Here is a 27,294-nt window from a genome sequence, read left to right as displayed (position 1 = left end):
GCGTGGAGGGAGACGACGCATGCCGTCGCCGTGGAATCCGCGGGCGTGTCCGCGGCCGCCGCGGTTGGTGGCTCGTCGGTCGAGTCGTCCGCCTCGGTGTAGTCGACCGTCTCCAAGTAAAATAGGCGGGGGCAGACATGGGTCGGCGTGTAGGGCTCATCACAGTTGAAGCAGAGGCCCTGACGGCGACGCTCCTGCTGCTCGGCCGGTGACAACTGACGGAAGGTCCGGGTGGTGGCCGGAGGTGCGGTCGTCGCGGCTGGAGGAAGCCGGCCCGGTGATGGAGTCGGCGCTGGTCGACTGGGATGGCGGCCGCCCCGGCCGGCCGGTTGCTGCAGCGCCTGAGCTCGCTGTTCGAAGGCCCGGGCGTAGTACATGGCCGTCTGGAGGTCGGGGGGATCCCGGAGCTCGACGTCCACGCGAATATGGTCCGGTAATCCGCCCACAAATAACTCGGCGCGCTGAGTCGCGGAGACGCCCGGCGCATGGCATGCCAGGGCCTGGAAGCGGTCGGCGTAGTCCTGGACCGTGGATGTGAAAGGCAAGCGGCCGAGGGCCGCCAGTCGGCTCCCGCGGATAGGAGGCCCGAACCGGAGGAGACAAAGCTCCCGGAAGCGCTCCCATGGTGGCATGCCGCCCTCGTCCTGCTCGAGGGCGTAGTACCAAGTCTGCGCCGCGCCTCGAAGATGATAGGACGCGAGCCAGGTACGATCCGAAGCGAGCGTCCGCTGCCCTCGAAAGAACTGCTCGCACTGGTTGAGCCAGTTAAGGGGGTCCTCCGTGCCGTCGTAAGTGGCGAAGTCCAGTTTGGCGAAGCGAGGGGGTGTCGGGCCACCGTGCCCGGGAGCTGCAGTCAACGGTAGTGCGTGTGCCGGGTCGGGGATCTCTGGGGCGTAGTTCGCCGAGCTGGAGGGACGGTCAGACCGGAGGGAGGGCATTGGGTGTTCCGGCGCCGTAGTATACACCGGGTCCGGAGACGAGCCGGCCGCCCACGCGGGAATCGGCGATGACGAGGGCGGAAATTGCACCTGGTGAAGGGGCCGGCCAGTAGGGCGGGACGCGGGTGGTGGTGCTGTCGATGGCGGCGCCGCCTGGTGGTGCTGCTGCACCGTCGCCTGCATCGTGGGGGCCGGCGGTGGCGCTGGGAGGAACTGCTGAGGCGGGCCCCCCAGCGATGTGGTGGCGGTCGGCCACGCTGGCCAAGGCGTTCCCGCGGCCGGGTAGGGCAGCAGGAGCGGCGGCGGAGGCGCCCCTCCGTAGGGCGCCTGGAAGGCCGGGGCGGGCCACTGTAGCGGCGGCGGCCCATAGGCGGTGGTGGCGGCGCTCGGCGGCGGGGGCTGGTTCCCGGCGAGGTAGAGGGTGATGCCCCGGACGGCTTGGACGAGCTCTCGCAGGGTGCCCGACACCTCCTCGGGCGTAAGGGGCGGAGGCGGATCCGCCGTGGTGGTGGTCGTCGTTGGCGCGGTGGTGGTGATGGTCCCGGACGTGATCGCCGTCATCGGCGAGGAGGTGGCCGGCGACAGCGGTGGTGGGGCGAAGGTGGATGGCAGCGGCGGCGGTGATGGAGGAAGCGACATGATCGGCCTGGTGTCTCTGGATACCAAATTGGTAGGACTAGGGTTCCTACCGGGCCTCCGGCGTAGATTGTATGGACAAGGGGGAGGAGGACGAGGGCTGGAGCGGGCGCGCCGGCGATGAGGCGCCGTCGTGGCTAGGGTTAGGTGCGGCGGCTAGGGTTCCGGCTCCTTGGGGAGCCGGGCAACAGAAGATTATAATATCTTTATTGCTTGCCTCAAACGGTGTCTTACAACTAGTATTTATAACTTTAGCCTAAGATAACTTGCCTAATATAACTTGCCTAAGATAACTTGTGGGTCAAGCCCCTAATACTAATGCCCGGTGGGCCTCTTTCTGGTATAGACCAAACCGGTCATAACAGATGGCCCTCTTTGAGGAGTTCTATGTAGGCGCCATCGACCTTCGCCGCCTCAACTACTGGATCATCACCTTGATCCCCAAGGTCCCCGAAGCCTTCGACATCCGACAGTTCCGCCCGATCACAGTGATCAATGTGATATTCCGCACCCTGGCAAAAGGGTTCACCAATGGGGTGTCTCCTCTGGCCAACCGAATCACCCACCCTGACAAGTCGGCTTTCATCCAAGGGCGGTACATCTTGGACAGGGTCCTTGTCTTTCACGAAGTCCTCCACGAAGTCCGCATCAAACACCAGAAGGCCGTCTTCCTGAAAATCGACTTCCACAAAGCATATGACACGGTCAGCTGGAACTTCCTTCGGGAAGTGTTGCTCCGGAAGGGGTTTGACGATCGATGGGTCACCCGGGTCATGCAGTTGCTCTCCTCCGGACAAACCGCGGTCAACATCAACGACGAGATCGGTCCCTACTTCCCCACCCTCTGTGGGGTTAGGCAGGGGGACCCTTTCTTCCCGTTCCTCTTCAACATGGTGGTCGATGCATTGGCTACCATCCTAGACAAGACGAAGGCCGCGGGACACATCCGCGATATAGTTCCGCACCTGGTGGGGGGACATGGTGTGTCCCTACTCCAGTACGCAGACGACACCATCATTATGATGGAGGGGTCCGTGGCGGATATCACGACGTCAAATTCCTCCTACTCTGCTTCCAGCAGATGTCGGGCCTTACAATCAACTTCGCTAAGAGCGAAGTGATGGTGATGGGCTATTCCCCCGCGGAGAGCCAGACAATAGCCAACCGACTCAACTGTCAGTTAAGCTCCTTCCCCACCACCTACCTGGGGATTCCCATTAGTGACTCTCGGCTCTCCGTCGCAGACTTGAGACCTTCAATGCTCAAGCTCCATCACCGTATCAAGCCCTGGCAGGGTAGATGGCTGTCTAAGGCAGCGCGGACGATTCTCATTAACTCATCCTTGTCCAGCCTACTCCTGTTCATCATGAGCTTCTACAGCTTGCCCGAGACGCTCCACCATGAGATCAGCACGGTCCAAGCACGTTTTTTCTGGGCCGGCGAGGGTGATAAGCAGAAATATCATATGGTGCGTTGGACCGACATCTGCAAACCTCGGGACCAGGGCGGACTCGGGATCATGTCCTCCAAACGAATGAACATTGCTCTCCTGACACGTTGGCTATGGCGGATCGCCAATGGGGAGGGTGGGCTGCGGCTGCATATCATCCGGAACAAATACCTGCGCGGTCAGCCGCTCGCCATCTGCCAGCGGTCTGGGGGCTCCCAGTTCTCGCAATCTATCATCCAGTTGGTCCCGGTCCTCCTCATCGAGACCTCCATTATAGTGGGCACAGGGACCGCCACCCTTTTCTGGTTTGACAGGTGGGCTAGGGATGCCCCCTTCGCGGCTCGTTTCCCAGACCTGTTCTCCATCGCGGTGGACCCTCGGGTCTCACTTGAGGCGGCCCTTATTGACTTAGGGCGCCTCACGTTCCGGCGGCCACTTGGGCCCCCGGAAATAGCCGCTTGGCACGAGCTCCTAGACATTGTGGCGCTCCACGAGCCGGACCTGGAGCTGGCGCACGACCGCCTATCCTGGTACCTAGAGCCCTCGGCCAAATTCTCCACGAAGTCCCTATACTGGGCCACCGCTGCCACTCCAGGACCCGCGCCCCTAGAGACGATCTGGCCGATGAGACTCCCTCTGAAGATCAGGATCTTCCTATGGCAATGGATCCGAGGGCGGGTGCCTTCTGGTGTGGAGGTGCTGAAGCGGAATGTCCCGGGAGATGGGACATGTCCCTTGTGTGGGACGGAAGAAGACTCAAACCACATCTTCTTCTCGTGTGTCTCCGCCCAGTTCCTCTGGAGTTGCCTACGTGAGGTAGTCGGTGGTCGTTGGTGTAACACCTCTTCGCCGAGCTCCAGGCCTCGCCCCCAGAGGGTCGCCACATTAGGTGGCTGGCCATTGGGGTCCTTGCGTGAATGCTATGGACGGTTCAAAATAAGCTTGTGATCCAGCGTGTTCCTCTTCGGCGTGCTACTGACGCGGTGTTCAAAATGTGTGGCTACTTGCAGCTTTGGCGGCCGCTTAGCCGCCACCAGGACCGGGACGCCATCAACACCATCATTGTTGATCTTCGTACGATGGATCTTCGCTTGGCGCCGCCGCTCCCTCCGCCACCACCTGAGCCGGATTAGCATCTTCGTTAATGTGCCTCCTCCTTGTCTTTTATTTTTAGGGCTTGTTGAGTTGTGCCCTCGGCAGAACCCTTCTGTACTATTTGTCGTGCTACCTTTGTGTGTGTGTGTGGACCTATGTGGTACTTTGTGGTTGTGGTGGTTTGCTTTATATATAAAGCGGGGTGAAAGCCTTTCGGTAATGGTTGGTCCCTGATGTGCTTTACCCAAACATGGACAAAGTCTTTGTCGTCCTCATACAACTCCTTTGCTTAATATAAACCCTAGCTAGTTTCCCCTCTAAAATTAGAGATCTAGTTTGGGACACACCGCGTCTTCACCGACGACGGTGAGCCGATCTCGCTCCCGGCAGTTTCCTGGTGCCAGGACGCGTTAGGAAACGACAGACGATAAGGGAGGGCCTTGATCAACCGCCGCTAGATCTCGAACATCAGGGGTCCTGAGCCCTCTGACCCTTAAGCGGTACATCTAGGTCTAGCATATGGTGCACGGGGTATTGCTTTCCACCTCGCTAAAAGTCCTCCAATGGTGATGGACACCGAGGGGTCATTACACGCGCAAGAGCTACTATGAAGCCCTCTTTTAGGGAGCGGTCGGTTGGAGCTCTTGGAAGTAGACAAAGTCCCAGGCTCCCTCCGGGGTCAGGTTATTCATGTGGCTCACCTATCAAGACCATTGCTAGATCGCTGAGAGACTAGCGAGACGATGCCTGCAAAAAGCACCTAGCTGCATGCTTTGCGACTAGTTAGAGGAGACGATGGCCCACCTCCTCACAGGTTGCTCTTTTTCATGCACGGTATGGCACGAGGTGCTTTCCTAGATCCGATTGACGCCCCCCCCCCCCATGGGCAACGCTGCTGCTAGGAAGAGCACGTCCTCAATCATATGATGTTGGCACAATGGTGTATCCGTAAGCATCATAATGCAATTATCTCCGACAACCCTCAGCTCAGCCAAGTCATCCTCCTTGACACTATCAAGGTGGAAGCCAAGCAATGGGCAACAGAGGGCGCATGGTGTCTGGCGGCGTTGTTGCCAGCAAGGGGGACGCATACCATTTAGTGTGACGCAAGGCTTTTGTGTTTTCTTGAAAAAAAGATTACAATAAAAGAAATAGAGATTTAATATAATAATATTCGGTTAAGACAGTATTATGGATGCAACTTATCTCTATTACATAGCCCAAAGAGCATATATATATATATATATTATATATATATATATATACCCACGGTGCAGAATAAGTAATTCTTCACCCAAGGTAATTTTACGATCATTTCATAAATAAATTACATTTGTAATACAAGTAGTTACATTCATATTGATTCACTACGTAAAATTTGGCATAAGGAAACAAAAATTTAGGCCATAAAACCAAAAAAATGTATTTTATGTACATTTTACACTATGTTTTTACATTAGTAATTTTACGTAACATAAAATATTTTTACGGCGATTATATATATATATATATATATATATTGCGTTCCCTTTTTATGTATGAAATAAGACAAAATTTACTAAACGTAAAATTACGATGCATTAATATCAGAATAAAGGGGGGGGGGTGAAGAATAACTATTCCTCACTCAGGGTTGCGAATAGTCAATCCCTATATATATATATTACACAAGACTTGGGTACAAGGAAAGAGGCATAGGCTAATAAGGACTCCTAGACCAATAATACCCCTTAACACCCCCCCCCCCCCCCCCACACACACACACACCCCGCCCCTCAAATGCAAAGCGTATGCAATAGCATTGCATTTGAAGAAGTGTAACACTAGAGGAAATAAAATGATAATCCAAAATCCGCGTCTTGAGAATGTCGTCGTAGCATTAAGAGTCTTCAAAAACATGTCAAGCTAAGCCAAAGGGAATAATGAGAAGATAGTGCATCAATAGAAGATACAAGAGAAGTATCAAGAGAAGATGGATTGTCAAAAGAAGATGGGACATCAAGAGAATGAAGCATTGAGCACAAAATGGTTAGCCCAAGAAAATCGATGGTGGAAGAATCTCGATGGCTCTAATACCATGTTATGGATGCAACTTATCTCTATCCTAAAGGGCATATATATTACACAAGACTTAAAGGAAAGAGACATAGCCTAATAAGGAATCCTGGACCAATACTAATACTCCTTAACAGAGAGAATGTATCTGGTGTATTGGACATCCATCTACAATGTCAGAAGCTTCAAAAATATATAAAAATAATTGAGTGCGTAGACACAATGACGTATAACAATCTTAAAAAAATTCAAATCCAAATTCAAAAGACAGTTTGTAAAACAAAAAGACAAACTCAGTGTCAATAGAGATAATTGGACGAATTCACAACCCAAATTAGATTAGCTACTATTCACTGAGATTTGTCTTTTTTTTGCTTCTCGAGTTGTGTATTATTATGTGCTGATTTGTTTTTCCATTTTTTTACGACTTTTAGATGAGTGCACTGAGGTTGGGTGCACCGTGGGCACCACAAGCCCTGGTGCACTGGATACTCTCCTAATCCTCCTGGTAAAGCTCTAGCTCAGATTAGGTCCTGCAGTAGCCAGACAGGGACAGTGCGCTATCCTAGGTCTTCGGAACATTATTCTACCCAAACCATCTCGTTAAAGCTTATATAATGTGGAAATAATTTCTTCTGCAACATGCAAACACAGTTTAAAATTGTCTAATCAATTAATACATTAAAGACAAAAGGAGATACAAAAGAAAGTAGAACAATTTAGTTCCATATATCCCTGGCGATGAAAGTTTCGACCCTTATCACTTATAAATGGTTTCATCGAATCAGTGACAATCTGCTAGTTCATCGTTACTATGCAGTACAATTCCTATCTAGGAGTAAATAAGCTATGAATGTTATCATGCAAAGATATTTGCAAGTTGACACGCAGATATATCACCTTGTACATAATCATGTTAGCGAGAATCGTAAGAATGGTGAACATCACGTAGTATACCGGAGAGACCACAGCCGTATTGAAAGAGTCCAGAGCCTAGAACAATTCAACAAAGGTGAAATAATCACAAGAGACTAGTTAGAACAGATTTCAGATTAACCTCTTTCTGCAGCATTTAAGATATCGGTAAAACATTGTAGAACAAGAACTCACCATTTGTATGAATAATTTAGAATTCTACCTGCTTTTTTCTTTTAAAGCAATATTTTGTGTTAGTTATCTTTGGATGACTAACTAGTCAGGATTGAGAGAAGGATAAATTTATTACCAGGCTCTTGCAAGTGTCCTTACATTTGCAAAATCTAAACTAAACAAAGGATCTGCAAGTTTCCCATCTAAACCAATAGCATGCTTACAAAGATATTCTATACTAAGAAAACTCTGCTTGCTAAGATTATCAGTTAAAAACAAATAGAAATATGCTTGGAAAATCAAGAGATAAACCATCAGATGCTTTAGAGTGGTTAGGGCATCTCCAATGTGGCTAAGCAAACAGACCCCATCAAATGTCTGTGGACACGTCCGGGCATGTCCATGGACATCTGGCCAGGTGTTACATCCCATAATTTCTAAATTTGGAATGTTAATAGAATCTTTAATTTGCACCATTATTTCTGAGCATTTTTTTTTTGGAATATTCAAAGTATTTTTCAACTCAAGGCAAATTATTGGAGGAGATAATATGAGTTCTCTGTTGTTATATATAGTTGGAAAATGTTAAGAACATTTTTATGGACTTTTAGAACCAATTCTGGGAATAGATTAAACCCTAAATATTTTTTAGGAAATTATATTAATACTCAAGTTCGCTCTATTTGGAGAAAACGAATTTACAAAATTGCATTGAGGCTGGAAATGTTTTTCCTATGCTCTATACTAGTAGTGGTATATTTGTGATTTGTCTGGTATTTTTAGGAAGTAAATTGGCATTTTATTTAGACACGTTTACATAATGTATTTAATAATTAGGAATAAAACCAGGCAAACCATAGCCTACTCGGGCTGCATTGTGTGAGCCCAAGGCTATGTTCCGCCATGTGCGCAATGCAGCTTCCCCTCTCCCTCGTTCGGCCCAGCGCATGGCCCACTTCACATTTTTCTCCCCAAACGGTATGTGGAGCTCCCAAGACCGTCAGATCCACTTAAAATTGAGCACGCGCCACGCCGCCCTCTCACCGATGACGGCGCTAGCCCACCCGCTCATCTTCAACCTCTGCACACTATCTTGTTTCCTTACGACAATCATGTCGTGCCCGATCCAAATTTGATGGATTTGGTTCAATCATTTGACCCTCGGCCACGCCTCGATCCTTATTAAATAATCTCCACCTCATCTTCCAAATTTTCGAATAATCTTGATTTGTCATGCCCTAGAGTGGCCGCACGATCTCTAGCAAACGTACCTCGACCTGAAGCCAGTTTCCACCATCGCCACTCCAGCCAGTCACTATCGCAGAGGAGAAAGTTCGCCGCCAAGGACGGATTCAACATCACCAAGAACACCGTAGACGTTGCTGTCGCTGATTCCCGAGTTGCCGCGCCGTTCTTCTCCAACTCCGACAGCTAGATCCCATCTCTTTGGTGAGCCACTCCGCCACATTCCGATATGTTTCTTAATGCCGAGATAATATCGCGAAGGGGTACGCGCCCTGAGCCCTCAGATCTCAATCAAACGTCCCACGCCCATCCAGTTAACCAAAGAGGTTTCGAGGAATCAGAGCCTGCCACGTGGCACATCCTCAGTAAATGCGGCAACATTGACGGATTCATACTATTTTTTTGTCATGGACCCGTTTAGGGGCTACCGACGGTGTTACGGCCCAGGGGTGCCTCAAGCCATCGGAAGTCGGCCCATCAGGGTAACCAAAAACCCCTTAGGTCACTACACGGCCCCAGCGATCAACCCGGCATGTGGGCCCTCTAGAAGGAAGGAACCGACATCTTGGCGTCCAAGGCAAGAAGACCGAATCTCTAGGAGGAGTCTCCACACCTCCCTAGCCGACTAGGATTCGTGTAAACCTAGGCCTCGACACCCTTTATAAGTCGAGGCCGGGCAAACCATTAGGGCACCTTATCATCGTCCCTCAGTATACCTATGATCCTAGGGATCACCATTGTACACCCGATTACATCAATACAATAAGACAGGAGTAAGGTTTTACCTCCAGAAAGAGGGCCCGGACCTGGGTAACTGCCTCCTGCTTCCCCTCTAGGCTTTCAGGCTAGTTGTGACACTCTACCGAGGGGTCTGTCAGATTCTACACTTGCAGAATGCCATCCTGCAAAGCAGAGGGCGGCTGAATGTTGTTGAGATAGGTGAAAGTGGAGACAGCGTCAGGCGAAAGAGAGGCGGCAACCATCAACGCAGGAGCCATCGCAAGAGGGTGATGATGCTTGTGCTCAGCCACGTCATTCTAAGAATGAGCACCAGGACAAGAAAACTGAGCAAGAGTACCCTGCTCAGCAAGGACTCCACACAACATCTTGAAGATATAATCTCCAGCAGAGTCAGCACGAAACAAACGAATATGCATAGAACTAAGTGTGAACCATGGTAGCAAAACACTTATATATAGGTAAGACCTTGCTACGAGAAGACATAAAATATATCCAGATGTGTCTAGAGAAATCATTTATAACGATAATATAGTAGCGATGACCTCCTTTCGAGGCAAAGGGAGCTGGACCCCAAACATCAGAGTGAACAAGGTCGAAAGGACACCAAGACAATCTCGCTAAGGTAACTGGACCTGTTTACCAAGCAGACAACCCTGAAAGTCTGAGGACACACCGTCAGAGACGGATTCAAGAAGACTAGGTCAAACTAAGGATGTGAGACGAGAGCCACACAAGTGACCAAGGAGATGATGCCTGCTGAAAAGAGCTGGTAAACAAGGCAACATTGGCAGACAGACAGGCGGTGGTAGCGGAGGGAAGGTGGAGCCAGTCAAGTTCCCAAAGGCCCTAGGAGTCACAGTGTCGAAGGCCAGCACCAAAGAGAGCACCAGTGTGACGATCCTAAACAAAACATGAGTCAAAGCCGAGAATGACCCTACAACCATAGTCAACAATCTGACCACCAGAAATGAGTTGCATGGTAAGTCAAGGAAAATGAGCAACATCAGGAACGATAAAAGATGAAGTGTCAAGAATGCCTCAACCATTAGGAGAATTCAGAGGGTGAATAGAGGACAGAGTGGATGAATGATGAGTCATATGAAAAGATGCTCCTGTATCAAGAATCCACAGAGATGTACCTGCCTGTGTAGAAGGTGGTCTCACAATGCCAGAAGAGTCGGTAGGTAGTCGGTAGCAGAACCTACCGGTTAAGAACCAGAGGACGCAGCTAGCAGGCATCGAAGTCGCGTAATCTCCTGCTTGGTCAGGGGCTCGACGGGGTCAACGTAGATGCACCCGACAAGGAAGAACTAGAGGCAATAAGTAGGTCATGGAGTTGCACAGTCTCCTACTGAGTTAAGGATACAGCTGGAGTAGTCGACATAGCAGCACCAAACGAGGAGCAGCGACCACCACCTGTGGAAGCCGCTAGAGGAGGCGGTGTAGGATGACCAGGAGTGGAGACGAGGTCGCATGCAGACAAGCACCAAGCGCCAAGGGTAGGCGCGTGTGCGAGGCTTAGTCGATGGGGCCATATGCACCAATACTGCCAGTGAAAGTCGCTAGAGAAGTCTGTGTAGACCGACAATCACCGGTGAAAGTCACGAGAGTCAGTGTAGAGCGATAATCACCATGTGCGGAGGACGCGAGAGTAGTCGCAGAAAAACGGCCAGTACAGCCTGAGAAAGGTGCCAACGTAACAAGCGGACGAGCACCAAACAATGAAGGCAAGCGCATGTGCGAAATGGGGTAAGCAAAACCTCCTTGTCCATTCTGACACATCATATTGCTTTCTCCCTCCTTGCTTGCACTAGAATCACAATGTTGTAGTGGTATTGCGATAACTATTCTTTTGCATAGCTTGATTATTGTCACCTTGATATTGCCTTTACTTCTATTCCTAACCTGTTGCCTGATGTTGCTTTTGGGGTATCACACATTTTAACCTGGCTCAGATACATTTTTTGTTATGTGATAAGAGTTAATTATGTTAATATGCAATTAAAGGCAACGGTGGGAGGCCATGTTTAGAGCATCGGATCTCTTCATTTAGGCCGCACTAGGACCCGAGTTCTTGTTAACTTGATCCAAGACCGAGCGCGCTAACCACTTGTGGGGCCACTTTAGTTCGGGCTTTCCATTTGGCATACGCAAAGTTGCATGAAACATCTTCGTTGGTAAGTATGAGATGTCATTTAATCATTGGGTGAGGTTATCACCTAATATTTGCATACATATAGGAATGTGGTGCAGCAAGCGGTTATCCTATATGGCTCTAGCCGATCCTTGTTCCCACTCACAATGGTTGAGACTGACACATAGCAACCGCATAATATCATTCCCAGGACGCCCACCAAACACAATTATGTGCATGTCACAACATACACGTTATGTGGGTGGAACAATGATACTATGAGGTTAACACTTGTTCTGTATAGTGCCGGTCCCGGGGCGTTACATGGGTAAAGTGTACAGAACTCTGCAGAGTATAAAAACTAATCATGATTTGCCACTCCCCAATTATGGACAATTTTGAGCAACTGGACTTGAAACCTCTGGAAGATCTTATCATCTCAAATGACTAATATGAAGTGGGTTTAATTAAAACCTATGATCCTCGGAGGCTCTCATAGGCGGGTTAAATTGGAGGCAATCCAATTTAACAATAGGTTAACTAGAGATGAACAAGACTTGACTAGTAAGTAGAAGTGGGTCGAAACCAGCTTTCTGCAAAACAAAACCAAAAGCCTTTTCTTTTGTGCTCAGCCAGTTAAGGCTTAGACAATGTAAGATATTTTAAGATGATTATATGCCTAACTAGCTGTGGTTCTGTTCATATATTGCTATCGATCAGGAATAAAATGTTAATGTAAAATAGACCGAAAATTCAATGGTGGCTCATCATGGTCAAACATCTATACTTTAAAAAGTATGTGAATTCACGCATAGTTATACACAATGACACTCATAAGAACCATGCAAGTTCATATATCAGATGCCTCTAAATCCAGTATTATGCCATTTGATTGAAACTGAAGTGCTATACCCAATTTCTCAAAAATGAAAACTTATACGAGGGGGGGGGGGGGGGGGGGGGGCTGAGAGATTTATAATGGTTACCTTGTTTAAATAGTTCAACTGCACCAAGCAGCAAATAATGACAACAAATATGAAGAACCACGTCTGGACGTAGATGAATTGGTTTGATTCACTAAATGACAGCTTCAAGGCAATGGCAACTGCTTTTACGCTGATAACCTGTCCAGTCAAAAAAATATGTCACTGAACAATCACTAACTTGATCCATTTAATGATTTGATCAGATGGTATTGCACTTCTAATGTACCGTGAGTGATCCCATTAGTGAACAGATTGCAATATAGACGAGCATCTTCCTATGACCAGAGCGTTTGACAGCCCAGAAAATCAAAAAAAGAGCACCAACCACAGCCACACATGAATAAACAATGAAACCTGCAGAAATTACCCTTGCATGTCAATGTTGAGAGTGCCAACAAAGATACAGCCAGATCAAAAGGGAGCAAGGCAAAACAAAATAGTGTAAGTATATCTTTCCCCTGAAGAAAAGTTTATTAAGTTCAAGTTCTCTTTTCATATACTGAATCGTTGTGATCAGCGATCCTTAAGAAATGTCATGACCAGAACAAGGGGAAACTTAACTAAAATACTCGAGTGAATTATAATCTAAAAGGTAAGTTAATTCTTAGATATTCATACGTTTGACCAACAGTTGCCAAATTCTACACTATCTGCGATTGGACAATTTTCCATGAAATCCAAACCGATGGTCAAGTCATGAAATATCAAACATTGAATGCATGATCATGCAATTAGCAGCATTGCATCAATAAAGCATGAAATACTACAGGTTTCTATTGACAGGAGCAGGTCTTCAAGTTGCTACCTGGCTGAGTTGCAAAATGCCATATTTCCCCCACTGAATTAATCTCCCTCTCCTTTGGGGCATGCAAAACTATACCAACAGACCCAACAACACACAAGATGCAACCAACAACACCAAACATATGCAATCTCTCTTTCAGGATGAAGTGTGCGAGCACTGCACTGCATCAGCAAAAGATTAAACAGAAACATATACTATGACAAATAAGTAAATTCAAGAAAATGGTATGACTGCTACCTAAATATGATGCTCAGAGCTCCTAGAGGAGTAACAAGTATGGCAGGGGCAAATGCGTATGCTGCAAAGTTTGCTATCTCGCCCAGAATCACTGCAAATAAATAAATAAATAAATAAATAAATAAAAATATATATATATATATATATATATATACGCATCAAGAGTGTTTCAGCAACCATTCCATGCTACAAATGCTGTTACAGATGAAATGGCTGTAATTATAACTATTAAAAAATGTCAATTTGAACTTCGCTAGAGGTTGTCCTTATGCACTTATAAAGTAGAAACTGAAACTAATGAAAGCTAAACGGCGAACCCGGCCCACCAATCTGGCTCCGATGCGGTCTGCGCCAGGGAGACCCCGTGTCCCCGCAGCTCTTTGTGCTCGCGGTCAACACCCTCAGCCGCCTCATGCGACGCGCCCACGACTGCAGCATACTACGGCCGCTACACCCCAGACGAACTATTTCGGCTATCTCACTCTACGCCGACGATGTGATGATATTCTGCCATGCCACCCAGGACGACGTGGCAGCCATCAAAGGGCATCTTAGCCCTGTTTGGCCGAGCTAGTGGGCTCCGGGTGAATTATGCAAAGAGCTCAGCTACCATCCTCCATGGCGAACCCGCGACGGCCGAGATGATCACCCAACTTGGATGCTCGGTGGTTGAGCTGCCCATCACCTGCCTTGGCATCCCGTTAACACTCCGTCGACCCTCTGCTGCACAGCTACAGCCCCTCGTCGACTCGGTGGCCGCCCGGCTCCCGACATGGAAAGCTTGGCTCATGAACAAAGCCGGGAGGCTCGCACTGGTCAAGTCGGTGCTGAGCGCTATCACAGTTCACCAACTGCTCGCCTTTGCCCCACCCAAGAAGACACTGAAGCAGCTAGAGAAAATCCAGCGTCGCTTTCTGTGGGCCGGCCGTGCCGTCGCCAACGGAGGGCACTGTCATGTCAATTGGCGCCATGCCTGCCGCCCCGTGGAATATGGTGGCCTTGGGATCCGCGATCTGGAGCGCGCAGGCCTAGCACTACGGCTGTGATGGATGTGGTTTGCCCGCACAGACACTGACCGCGCATGGCAGGGCCTTGATCTCCAGTTCTCCAAGGAGGAGCGCGCACTGTTCTTCGCATCTACCACTATGATGCTCGGCGATGGCCGGACAGCACTCTTCTGGGACGACCGATGGATAAACGACCAATCCGTCCGTGAAATAGCCCCCATGCTATACCAATGCATCCCCAAGCAGCGACGCAAGACGAGAATAGTGGCAGAATGCCTGGATGGGAACACTTGGGCCCGCGATATCCAGGGGACCATCGGGATACACAAGATTGGCCAGTACCTGATGCGCTAACCAGGACCGATGTTGGACGGCGTCGAGGCTGGCCAGCCGCGGCCTGCAGCACCACCCTAGGTGCCTCCTTACCGAAAAAGGCTTTCGCCCCGCTTTATAGATAAAGCAAGCCACCAGAGCCACACAGTACAACAAGGTTCACTCACACACACACAGTACCACAACACAAAGTACAAGCGGTTCTGCTGAGGGCACAGCTCAACAAGCCCTGGAAATAAACAAAGGAGGCGGGTCAACCGCAGCGTCGGAAGCAGCAACAAAGGATCTAATCCGGCTCTGGAGGTGGCGAAGGGAGCGGCGGTGCCAAGCGGAGAGCCATCGAGCGAAGGTCGGCGATGATGGAGGTGATGGCGTCGCGATCCTGGTGACGGCTAAGCGGCCGCCAAAGCTGCAAGAAGCCACACATTTTGAACACAGCGTCAGTAGCACGTCGAAGGGGGACCCGTTGAATGACAAGCTTATTTCGTACAGTCCACAGCGTCCAGGCGAGCACCCCAATGAGCAACCACCTAATGTGGCGGCCTGTCAAGGGGGAGGACTGAACCTCAGAGAGGAGATCAGGGAAGTTAGTGTGACACCAGTTGCCACCGATGACCTCTCGGAGGCAGCCCCAAAGAAACTGGGCGGACACGCACGAGAAGATGTGATTCGAGGTTTCCACCGTCCCACATAGGGGGCAGATACCATCACCGGGACCTTGGCGCTTCAGGACCTCCACGCCCGAGGGGAGCCGGCCACGGATCCATTGCCACATGAAGATTCTAATTTTGAGGGGCACGCGGATAGACCATATAGAATCGAGGACACCCGGTCCGGGAGAGGGAGCGATGGCGCGGTACAGAGACTTCGTGGAGAAGCAGCCAGAGGGCTCGAGATGCCAGGACAGGCAGTCGTCGTGGTGCTGCGACAAGTCCGGCTCATGGAGAGCCACAGAATCAAGGAGCTCTTGCCAAGCGGCAACCTCCGGTGGCCCAAATGGCCTCCGGAACGCGAGACGCCCTAAGTCAATAAGGGCCGACTCGACGGAGATCCTAGGTTCGACCGCTATGGAAAAGAGGTCAGGGAACCGGGCCGCGAAAGGGAGATCACCGGCCCAGCGGTCGAACCAAAACAGCGTGGCCGATCCAGTGCCAACCGCGATGGAGGTCCCAATGCGAAGGACCGGGAGGAGCTGAACGACAGACTGCCAAAACTGGGAACCGCCCATCCTAATGCAGAAGGCGAGGGGCTGGTCGCGCAAGTATTTGCGGCAGATGATCTGCAGCCACAAGCCACCATCGCCGTTTGCAATGCGCCACAGCCATCTAGTGAGGAGGGCCAGGTTCATGCGTTTGGAGGACATGATGCCGAGACCACCCTGGTCCCGGGGCTTGCAGATGTCAGTCCAGCAGACCATGTGGTATTTCTGCTTATCGCCCTCGCCAGCCCAGAAGAACCTAGCTTGGACCGAGCCAATCTCATGGTGGAGCGTTTCGGGGAGGCTGTAGAAGCTCAGGATGAATAGGAGAAGACTGGAGAGGGACGAGTTGATGAGGATCGTGCGGGCCGCCTTAGAGAGCCACCTGCCCTGCCACGGCTCGATGCGGTGCTGCAGCTTGTGGACCGAGGGTCGCAGGTCGGCCACAGTTAGGCGCGAGTCACTAATGGGAATCCCCAGATAAGTAGTGGGGAAGGACCCCAGCCGTCAGTTCAAGCGGTTAGCGATACTCTGGCTCTCAGAAGGGGAATAGCCCAAGACCATCACCTCGCTTTTAGCGAAGTTAATTTTGAGGCCCGACAGATGTTGAAAGCAGAGCAGGAGGAATTTGAGGTTCGCGATCTCAGCCTCTGAACCCTGCATCATAATGATGGTGTCATCGGCATATTGGAGGAGGGAGACACCCCCTCCCTCCACTACGTGCGGGGTGATGCCGAGGATGTGGCCGGCGGCCTTGGCCTTATCTAGGATAGATGCCAAGGCATCGACCACCATGTTGAACAGGAACGGAGAGAAGGGGTCACCCTGCCTAACCCCACAAAAGGTGGCGAAGTATGGGCCGATCTCCCCGTTGATGTTCACCGCGGTGTGGCCCGACGACACCAACTGCATGACTCGGGAGACCCAACGTTCGTCAAAGCCTTTCCGAAGCAATACTTCCCGAAGGAAGGGCCAGCTAACCGTGTCGTATGCCTTATGCAAGTCAATCTTCAGGAACACCGCTTTGAGGTTTTTGGATTTGACCTCGTGAAGGACTTCGTGGAAGACCAAGGCTCCATCAAGGATATAGCGACCCTGAATGAAGGCGGATTGGTCCGGATGGGTGATGCGGTCGGCCAAAGGGGCCACCCTATTGGCGTACCCCTTTGCAAGGATGCGTAAGATCACATTGATCACCGTAATGGGGCGGAACTGGCGAATGTCGGAGGCGCCCGGGACCTTGGGATCAAGGTAATGATCCTGTAGTTAAGGCGGTGGAGGTCAATGGTGCCCACATAGAACTCCTCAAAGAGAGCCATGACCTCCGGCTTGATAGCGTGCCAGAAGGTCTGAAAGAACTTAACTGGCAAGCCATCAGGCCCCGGGGCGGACGACGGGTTCATGCCCTTAATCGCAAGCCAAACTTCCTCCTCCGTGAACGGAGCTGTGAGGGCCGCATTCTCCGCGTCCGACACACATTGGGCGCCCACCCAGAAGGTGGGAGCAAGAGCCAGGCCCCCACGCGGGGGAGCCGTAAAAAGGGCTTTATAGAAGCCGTCCACGTGAGCGCGAAGCTCGGCCGAGCGCTGCAGGAGGGTCTCGCCATCCCACAGGAGTGGGATGGTATTGCGACGACGACGACCATTGGCGATGGCCTGGAAGTATGCGGTGTTAGCATCCCCCTTGAGAACCCACTTTTGGGTCCCCCTGAGCCGCCAGTAAGCCTCCTCGTCCGTATAGATGACCGTGAGCTGGTCCTCCAGGTCGTACCGCTGCATCCACTCATCAGCGGATAGGCCGATCGAGTCAGGCCAAAGGCCAAGCGCCTGGATCGAGGCGAGGAGGGCCTGCTTGCGGTCCCGGAGATCCCGCCCCAGGTTGGCACCCCAGCCCTTCATGTATTGGCGGGAGCGCTTGGCGTAGAAGTGCCAATCATCCACCGCAGAAATGGACCTGTGAGGAGAGCTGCGGGCCTCCAGCCAACGGCCACGGACGGCCTCCGAGAAGCCGTTCTGGTTAAGCCAGAACGTCTCGAAGCGGAACCTAGGGGCGACGGGAGGGCGTTCGTCCTGAGAAGAGAGCAGCAGGGGAACGTGGTCCGAGCCAATACGAGTAATGGCACGGAGGGAGGCAAGGGGACACCGCATCTCCCACTCAGGCGAGACCAAGACGCGGTCCAAGACGGAGCGGGTCGGGTCGGCCTGGCGATTGGTCCAGGTGAATCTGGCACCAATCCTATCTAATTCCCGCAAACTGAGGTCAGCAATGCAGTCATTGAACATCTGCATCCGCGGGAAGTTCACTAGGTCGTTGTTTTTGTCCTCCACAGATCGGAGGAGGTTGAAGTCGCCGCCCACGACGACCGGGAAGCGGGCGGCTGACACCTTATTCTTGAGCTCCTCAAGAAAAGTCGCTGAACGACGGTGGTCGGCAGGGCCATAGACTATGATGATCTCCCATTTGAAGTTCAGCGCCCTCTCGAAAAGCTCCATGCTAACAAAGAACTCACCCCGGTCCATGCTACCCACCTCAAAGGTGGCAACCTTGACACCTAACAGGATGCCACCAGAGTGCCCGGCGATCCCACTAGAAGGGAGCCAATGCCAGGCAAACAGATGAGGACTATGGCGGTCAAGCTCGGACAGGGTGAACTCAGTTCGCATGGTCTCTTGGATTGCTACAATGTCAATCCGCTCATCGCGCATGTACTCGATGAGCTGGCGGCGTCGGCCATCCTGGCCAAAACCGCGGATGTTCCAGAAAAGGGTCCGCATTAAACCACCATAGAGGGGTTGCTTGACCCCAGGACACGGGAGGCGCTTTGGGCGCGGAGAGCGGCGATGCGAGACCGGGTGCGGCCGCGGATCTCCAGGGGAGCGGGCGCGGCCTGGCCGGACGGCTGGGAGGTGGGGCCGCCCGCCACCGATGCGGGAGTAGCTAAGCGGGCACGGGTTTCGGCCAACCGCCCATCGAGGACCTCCCGCGCCTGGATTGCCGCGATTTGGACTAAGGGGGGATCGACCTCCCCCCTAAACACTATATCGAAATCTGCCGCGACTTTGGCGAGATGACCGAGAGGAATAGACTCCAAGGCTGAGAACGAACATGTAGCGGAACTGGCGGGGATGGCTGGAGTACCTGGCTCGAGGTTGCGCGCCGCGGCGCGGAGCTCAGCCCGCTCGGAGATGGGCAGATCCGAGGAGCCCGCGGGTCGCGAGGCGTCGATGCGGGCGCTGCGCCGAGACGACGTCACTGGGGTCGACGTCGAGCGGCCCCGCCTGGCGTAGGTCGAGGAGCGAGGCGGGAGAGGCGGAGCGGCCAGCGGGGTCGCCAGGGCAGCGGCCAGCGGGGTCGCCAGGGCAGCGTCCAGCACGCACCCACCCATCGACTGGGGGGTGGGAGTGGAGGCACGCCGAGGCGAGGCCGGCGGGGAGGCCGCCCCCCAGCGGTGCGTCCGTGGAGGCCGGCGGCAGCGGCTCGGAGGGGAGCAGGGGAGCCACTAGCAGACCGGACAGCGGCAAAGGCAGGACCACGGTAGGAGGAGCCGGAGGCGTCACGGGAGGTGGAGATGAGGCCCGCGTGTCAGGGCGCGCGAGAGGCAGGATTGACCCCGAGGCGCAGAGGGAGACAGGAGGGTCCCTGGACGGCGATGTCGGCAGCTGGGCAGAGGGGGAGGACACGGGCTGGGCGACCGGCGAGCGTGGAGAAGAGGCCGGGATTACCACGACTCCACGAGCCCCACACTGGACGTGTCGCTGGGCTCAGTCTCCCCGGCGGGGGGCGACGGAGGCAGCGGAAGGACCTCCCGGCCTGCCGCCCACCCAGGGTCGAGGAAGAGGGTGGAGGCAGAGGCGAGGGAGAGCGGGAGGGGCTGTCCTCCGATCCGTCTTCATCATCAGAGTGGTCGGGGCGGGGGTGACGGCGTCCGTTGTAGTCGTCCTGCGGGCCCGGGTGGCCACTAGGGGGACCGTCGTCGGAGAAGCGGGGACGCCCCACATGGTTGGGCGGCTCGGGGGCGATGCGAAGGTCGAACCCTTGATCATTGAAGAATACTTGGACCGTGGCACGAAGCTTGGTTGAGTCGAGGCACTTGACCTTGACCCGAACCTCCTCCTCCTTGCGGAGGGAAAGCTCATCGACCACTACCACCTTACCCAAGATCCGGGACATGCGACGGATGGTACGCTCAGACCTAGCAATGTCCGGGAGCCCAGAGATGAGGATCCATGCCGTGTCAAGGACGGCCACAGCCTTCGGGTCGAGGGTCGGCTCGGAGATGTCGACGACGAGCTTGTTGAGGGCGAGGGTGATCTGGTCGCTACGGGTGGCGTATCCGTGGCTGAGAGCGTCGGGGAAGACCACAGAGAACTCGGTGCCGGAGATAGGGTGACCGCCCACTCCCACTGCCGGCGGTACAGATGGTTGAGCTCCGCCTCGATCATCTCGAGGGAGGCCACACCATCAATCACCGTGACCACGGCCTGGAGGGAAGGGGGCGGGGGCGAGTCGTCGGGGACCTCGATGTGGAAGAACCCCAACCCCTCAATCCCATGCCCGTACATCTGCAGCTTGTCGAGGACCGGCTTGTCTGGGCAGAGCAGGGCGGGGTGGCCGGGATCCTTGCAAATGAAGCAGCAGGCAGAGTTGGAGCAGTCAACCTGAGAGTGGCCAACAGTGCCACAGTTGAAGCAGGTGGGCCGGGAGGTGTCGGACACAGGAGCTGGAGGCGGGGGGGTTCACGCGGCCGGCCTGATTCTGCGCGGCGCGCCCCTGACCTCGTCTCTTCTTCTTCTTATTAGGGCCCTGGCGGCCGCGCTGCTGCCCCCCACCCACAGCCCCCGAAGCCGGCGGAGCAGCCGAAGTGGCGTGGGGGGGGGGGAACGTACTTGCGTGGAGTAGCAGCGACCACCGGAGCCACGGGACGAGGAGAGGGGGGGCGCTGGTGCCGGGGGGAAGGAGAGCGCGCCCGACGACGCGGAGGGGAGGGGGAGTGGCGGCGGGGAGGAGAAGAGCGCGACTGGCCGCGCCAATCGGAGCGACCAGGCGAGCGACGCGTCTCGCGGCGATCATCCCGGCCCCTCAGCTCACGACGGAGGTCCTCCTCGCGCCGGAGGGCGTCCGGAGAGGGGCGGGGGGCGTCGCGGAGATCGTCGTACCGGCGCTTACGTCGGGCCTCCCCGTCCTCCCAATTGCGACCAAGACCCGAAGACCATCCAACACCTGCTACTGGCGTGTCCATTTGCTAAGCAGACTTGGGACATCATCCTGGACTGGGCGCATATACACGCCCAACCGCCAGCCAACGAAATCACCTTGATGGACCGGTGGCTGCGTACGAAGGCACAAACCCCTCCTACACTACGCAAAGCTCTGCAATCGATCACACTTCTCGTCCCTTGGATGATCTGGAAACAGAGGAACGAATGCGTCTTCGAGGAATTCCACTATTGATGCATCTTCGTTCTATTTTACTTCAGAGTTGAGAGAAGATGCAGAAGACTGGTGATCGGAGAGCCTAGGGAGCTCAGGATTTGAAATGAGCTCCTGCGACGCCCCTGGCGACCCGGCCCCCGCGGCCGCCCTCCCCGTCGCCGACGGCCGCCCCCGCTCCCCCTGCTGCTCTGGCCTTCCCGTCCGCTGTCCCCTCCACTCCTCCGCCCTCCTCGCCGTCTCCGGCGCTCCGATGGGCTGATATGGCGGAGTTGGACGATGTAGCGGCCGGTCGCCCGGTGGTTCGCCGGGACCCCCCGCCTCGGCCGGTCGGGCCCCGGCTGATCCCCTCGCCCCCGCCCCGGTCCGGCCGCTCCGACGCTCCTGCTCGCTCGCGCCGCTCCGCCATGTCCTCGCCGAGGACGCCCGGGAAAGCCGCCGCCTTGGGTCCCCGGACTGCTCGCCACCGCCGCGCCTCGGCGTGGGGTGTCGCGGGGCGGTCCGACCTGGGGCTGGCTGGCACGTCCTGGCGCCTCGCGGCGGCCGCTCCCCTGGCCATCGTGCCTCGGGCGTCTCCGCGTCTGGCGGCGTTCCCTCCAGCGTCCTCTCCGATCTTCCGCCGCTCGTCCCCGTTCAGGCCCTTCATTGCGTCCTTTGGGAGCTCCGCGTTGTATCTCCCTCGCGTGCGCCCAGTCGAGCTTGGCCTGCTACCCCGGTGACGCCGGCGCCGGCCGCGGCAGGGACGGCGGCGGCAGGGGAAACCCTCGCCCCGGCCGCCCTGCCTCGAGGGCTGGGCCGTGCTGCCCTGGGCCGGATGCATCCTGGGCCTCCCCTGGGCGGGCCTCCCCCTCGATCTTGGGCCCCCCTCCCGGATCCATGTTTGGGCCGGCCCAGTCGGGTCGCCCGGCCATTTGGCTCCCCGCGGGCCTGCCTCGCCCTCCATCCCCGCACTCCTCTCCCCCGACTGGAACCCTAGCGAGCGCCCCTCTCCCGCCCCCCGCCGCCACGTCTCATCCCGTCCCCCGCCCTCCGCCGCCACGTCTCATCCCGTCCCCCGCCCTCCCTGCCGGCTCCCATGCCGCGCTCTTGGGAGGACGACGCCCCGCGCCCCAAGCGGCGGGCCGACGACCACCGCGCTGCTCCCCGCCCTTCTCCCGACGCCTCCCGCCATGAGGACCTCCGCCGGCAGCTTTCTGCTCGCGACTCCCGGCGGTCTCCTCCCCGCTCCGACCGCCGCTCGCCCCCGCGCGCCGACCACCGCTCCCCGCCGCGCCGTTCTCCGGCCAGGGCTGATCGCCGGGACAGCTCCCCGTCCCGCTCGCCCGCGCCCGCACCTGAGTGGAGGTCGCAGCGCCGCCGCTCCCCGTCTCCTCCACGTCGCCGGGACGGTGGCCGCTCGCCTGCCCGCGGCGGTCGCTCCCGCTCCCCGTTCCTCGATCGTCCTCTTGCTGCCTCCTCCGAGACCCGCCGTTACCAGCCCCCTCGCTCCGCCCCGAGCTTCCCCCCGGGCGCCGCCGGGGCCGGCCGGGGCAAGGCCGGGCCTAAGCGTAAGAAGAAGCGGGGTCTCGGCCGTGGCAATGGCCAGGCTATGGCCCCGGCTCCTTCACGCGCGCCGGCCGCGTCCGCCCCAACCGCCCTCCGCTCGGATGATCCCACCGCCGACCTCGTCAAGTGCTTCAATTGCGGCCGTGCGGGTCACTCCCAGGTGGCCTGCCCCCACCCCCAGTGCTGCTTTGTGTGCTCGGACCCTGACCACCCCCCTGCTCTCTGTCCCGACCGCCCGGTCTCTGAGGAGCTGATGATGTATGGGCATGGGATTGAGGGCCTCGACTACTTCCACATCAAGGTCCCGGACCTCCCGCCGCCCACCCCCTCGCTCCTGGCTATTGTTTCTGTGAAGGATGGGGTGGCTTCTCCGGAGATGATTGAGGCGGAACTCAATCATCTCTACCTCTGCTCCTGGGACTGGCAGGTCACCTTGCTGTCGGGAAACCAGTTCTCTGTGGTGTTCCCCGATGCGGTCAGTCACGGCTACGGCACCCGCAGTGGCGACATCACCCTCGCGCTCAACAAGCTCGTGGTGGACATCTCAGTGCCGGTCCGGGACCCTCTTGCTGTGGCTGTCCTGGACACGGCTTGGATCCTCATCGGCGGCCTCCCCGACATTGCGCGCTCCGAGAGGGTCATTCGGAACATGTCCCGCATCCTAGGCAAGGTGGTCGTGGTGGACGAGCTCTCTCTCCGCAAGGAGGAGGTGCGGGTCAAGGTCAAATCCCTTGACTCATCCAAGCTTCGTGCCACGATCCGTGTGTTCTTCAACGACCAGGGCTTTGACCTCCGGATCTCGCCTGAGCCGCCCAACCACATCGGCCGCCCCCGCATCCCCGACGACAGCCTCCTGGGCGGCCCCGACGGTGGGGGGCGGGGGAACCTCGCAGTAGCCGGGGCCCTCGCCACGGTCACCACTCCGGCTCCGAGGACGACGATGAGGAGTACGAGGATAGCCCCCAGCACGACCCACCCCCCTCTTCCTCCAGGGGTGGCGCGGGGGCCGGCCTCTCCCTGGTGGTTCCCTCGCTCCCATCCGACGGCAGCAACGTGTCGAGCGTGAGCCTTCAGGTCTTCCCCGCCTCGTCTCCGCGCTCCCCGGATGCCCCCATCTCCACGCCACTCCTCTCTGCGTCCGGCTCACCATCTCGTACTGTGCTGGCTCTCCTCGAGGGGGAGGGGTTCGGCCTTGACCCTCCTCCCTCGTCCCCTCGCGCCGCTCCAGACTTGGCGGACCGGGAGGGCTCTGATCCCCCTCCTGGGACGTCCGACCTTCCGCCTCCGGATCTGCGCCTGCCGTCGGCCCCTACTCGCGGCGTGGAGGATGGGTGCACCCGGGACTCCCCCTTCGCACCTCCTCTCGTCACTTCGGCCCCGACAAGCCCTGTGGTGGCGGTCCCTCCTGGGGCCGCTGGGTCTCCGTCTGCGGTCATCGTCAGGCCCGCGTCTCCACCGTCTCCGCCTCCGAGCTCATGCTGCCTCGCCCTCGGTGGGGCGTCGGCCGTGGTGACCACCCCGGCGGCCGCCCCCCCCCACCTCCGCCTCGGACCACGGCCTACTCCAGGAGGGGTTCCACTCCCTCCTCTCGACGTGGCCGGTCCACCTCTTCCCCGGTTACTTCCTCCCGCCGGAGTGCTCGGCTTGACGCGGCTCGTCCCGAGGGCACCCCGACTCTGCACATCCACGAGCGGGCAGAGCTCCGGGCTGCGGCCCGGAACCTGGAGCCAGGTACACCTACGGTTCCCCCGTCTGTTACTTCCTGCTCGTTCTCTGCTCTTGAGTCGATCCCGCTTGGCCAGCTAGTTAAGGTCGCGACAGATTCGGCGATCATCTTCAGGGGGGAGGTGGCTCCCCCCTTAGTGCAGATCGAGGCCATTAGGGCTCATGAGATCCTTGATGGTAGACTAGCGGAAGCCCGTGCGACGCTCTCCTCCTCCGGCTCATCTTCGGCGACGGTGGAGATCACCCAGGCGCCCCCCCGGCGGCCGGGTGGCTTGCTACCATTGGCTAAGGCTGACCTCCGTGGACGCACTTGCTCCCGGACCGCAGCTCTTCGCGCTCAAAGTGCATCCCGTGTCTTGGGGTCAAGCAGCCCCCCGATGGACGCCTAATGCGCGCTCTCTTCTAGAACATCCGCGGTTTCGGCCATGATGGCCGCCGCCGCCAACTCATTGAGTACATGAGAGAGAAGCACATTGACATTGTCGCCATCCAAGAAACCATGCGCACGGAATTCTCCCTCCCTGAACTCGATCGGCTTAGCTCCCACCTCTTTGCGTGGCATTGGCTCCCTTCTAGTGGGAGCACTGGCCATTCCGGTGGCATCCTATTAGGCGTCAAGGATGCCACCTTTGAGGTTGGGGGCATGGACCGGGGCCAGTTCTTTGTTAATATGGAACTCTTCGAACGGGCCCTCAACTTCAAGTGGGAGGTCATTATCGTCTACGGCCCCGCGGACCATAGTAGGTCTGCCTCCTTCCTCGAGGAGATCCACCGGAAGGTTACGGCCGCCACTCTTCCGGTGGTGGTCGGGGGCGATTTTAACCTCCTCAGATTCGCGGAGGACAAGAGCAACTCGCACGTCAACTTTGCTCGCATGCAAATGTTTAATGACTGCATTGCCGACCTTGGTCTCCGCGAGTTAGATAGGGTGGGTGCCAGGTTTACCTAGACCAACCGCCAGGCTTCTCCGACACAGTCCGTTCTGGACCGGGTCCTAGTTTCCCCGGAATGGGACCTACACTGCTCCCTCGCCTCCCTCCGAGCTATCACTAGGATTGGCTCCGACCACGTCCCCCTCCTTTCCTCCGCCAACGAGCGCAAGAAGACCCTGTTGTCCGCCATCCAGGCCCTCGACCTGCGCGCTGACGCGATTGGCCTCTCGCCTGAGTGGCTCTCTAGGTACGACTTGGAGGACCAGCTCTCGGTCATATACACCGACGAGGAGGCCAACTGGCGCTTGCGCGGCGCCCAGAAATGGGTTCTGAAAGGTGACGCGAACACGGCCTACTTCCAGGCCATAGCGAATGGTCGGCGTAGACGCAATACCATTCCCCTCCTTTGGGATGGGGATTCTCTGCTGCAGTCCCCTCGGGACATCAGGGCTCATGTCGATGGATTCTATAGGGCCCTTTTCTCTGCCCCCCCCCCCCTCGGGGAGGCTTATCTTTGGCCCAGAACTGCTGGTCCGGCCGCCAGCTTGTCTCCGCTGAGGAGAACGCGGCCCTTACGGCCTCCTTCTCCGAGGACGAGGTCTGGGATGCCATTCGCGGCATGAATCCCACCTCGGCCCCGGGCCCGGATGGCCTCCCGGTGAAATTCTTCCAGACTTTCTGGAATGTGATCAAACTGGAGATCATGGCCATTTTCGACGAGTTCTATGTTGGGTCCATCGACCTCGGGCGCCTCAACTACGGGATCATCTCGCTCATCCCGAAGGTCCCGGGCGCCTCCGACATCCGTCAGTTTCGTCCAATCACGGTCATCAACGTGATTTTTCGGATTTTGGCAAAAGGGTACGCCAATAGGGTGACCCTCCTCGCGGACCAGATTACCCACCCCAACCAGTCCGCCTTCATTCAAGGGCAGTAAATCCGGGATGGGGTGCTAGTCCTTCATGAAGTCCTCCATGAGGTGCGATCTAAACACCTCAAGGCGGTCTTCTTGAAGATTGATTTCCATAAGGCCTACGACACTGTTAGTTGGCCCTTCCTTCGGGAAGTATTGCTCCGGAAGGGCTTCGACGACCGTTGGATCTCCAGGGTAATGCAGATGGTTTCTTGCGGTCGCACTGCCGTGAACATCAATGGGGAGATCGGTCCTTACTTCCCCACCTTCTGTGGGGTAAGGCAAGGCGACCCCTTCTCCCCTTTCCTGTTCAATATGGTGGTGGACGCGCTTGCCGCCATCCTGGATAAGGCTAAGGCTGCTGGCCATATTCAGGGGATCACTCCTCACCTGGCTGGCGGCTCCGGGATCTCCCTCCTCCAGTATGCCGACGACACCATAATCATGGTCGAAGGCTCGGAGTCGGATATCTCCAACCTTAAGTTCCTTCTCCTCTGCTTCCAACAAATGTCTGGCCTTAAGATAAACTTCGACAAGAGTGATGTGATGGTGATGGGCTACTCTCCGGCCGAGTCGCTTGCCATTGCCAACCCGCTTAACTGCCGCCTCGGCTCCTTTCCCACGACCTACCTGGGAACGCCTATAAGTGACTCTCTGCTCACCGTCGCGGACTTGCGCCCGACCGTGACCAAGCTTCAAACGCATCGAGCCTTGGTAGGGTAGATGGTTGTCAAAGGCGGCTCGGACCATTCTCATTAACTCATCCCTCTCCAGTCTCCTCTTGTTCCTCATGAGCTTTT

General features: G+C 55.7%; 1 protein-coding gene across 12 annotated transcripts in view; it reads right to left on the bottom strand.

The window, feature by feature from the left end:
* Positions 1-27,294, bottom strand: part of LOC109759320 (probable magnesium transporter NIPA2) — a 64,267-nt gene that overhangs the window by 9,898 nt on the left and 27,075 nt on the right. For 5 of the 12 annotated variants that reach the window (XM_073501298.1, XM_073501299.1, XM_073501301.1 and 2 more), the window contains 6 exons: positions 13,412-13,502; positions 13,175-13,335; positions 12,596-12,723; positions 12,370-12,507; positions 7,075-7,167; positions 5,583-6,024 (listed from right to left, as the gene is read on the bottom strand). In XM_073501298.1, the coding sequence (XP_073357399.1) occupies positions 5,770-6,024; positions 7,075-7,167; positions 12,370-12,507; positions 12,596-12,723; positions 13,175-13,335; positions 13,412-13,502 (866 nt within the window). In that variant the 3' untranslated portion in view covers positions 5,583-5,769. Of the gene's footprint in view, positions 1-5,582; positions 6,025-7,074; positions 7,168-12,369; positions 12,508-12,595; positions 12,724-13,174; positions 13,336-13,411; positions 13,503-27,294 lie in introns of those variants that run through there. The other 7 variants (XM_020318139.4, XM_073501304.1, XM_020318143.4 and 4 more) reach the window with 3 other exon arrangements.

This window comes from Aegilops tauschii, chromosome 6 (assembly GCF_002575655.3).
Source record: "Aegilops tauschii subsp. strangulata cultivar AL8/78 chromosome 6, Aet v6.0, whole genome shotgun sequence".
Classification (NCBI taxonomy): Eukaryota; Viridiplantae; Streptophyta; class Magnoliopsida; order Poales; family Poaceae; genus Aegilops; species Aegilops tauschii.
Note: the sequence above shows the minus strand (reverse complement) of the source record. Positions and strands in the feature narration are given on the sequence as shown.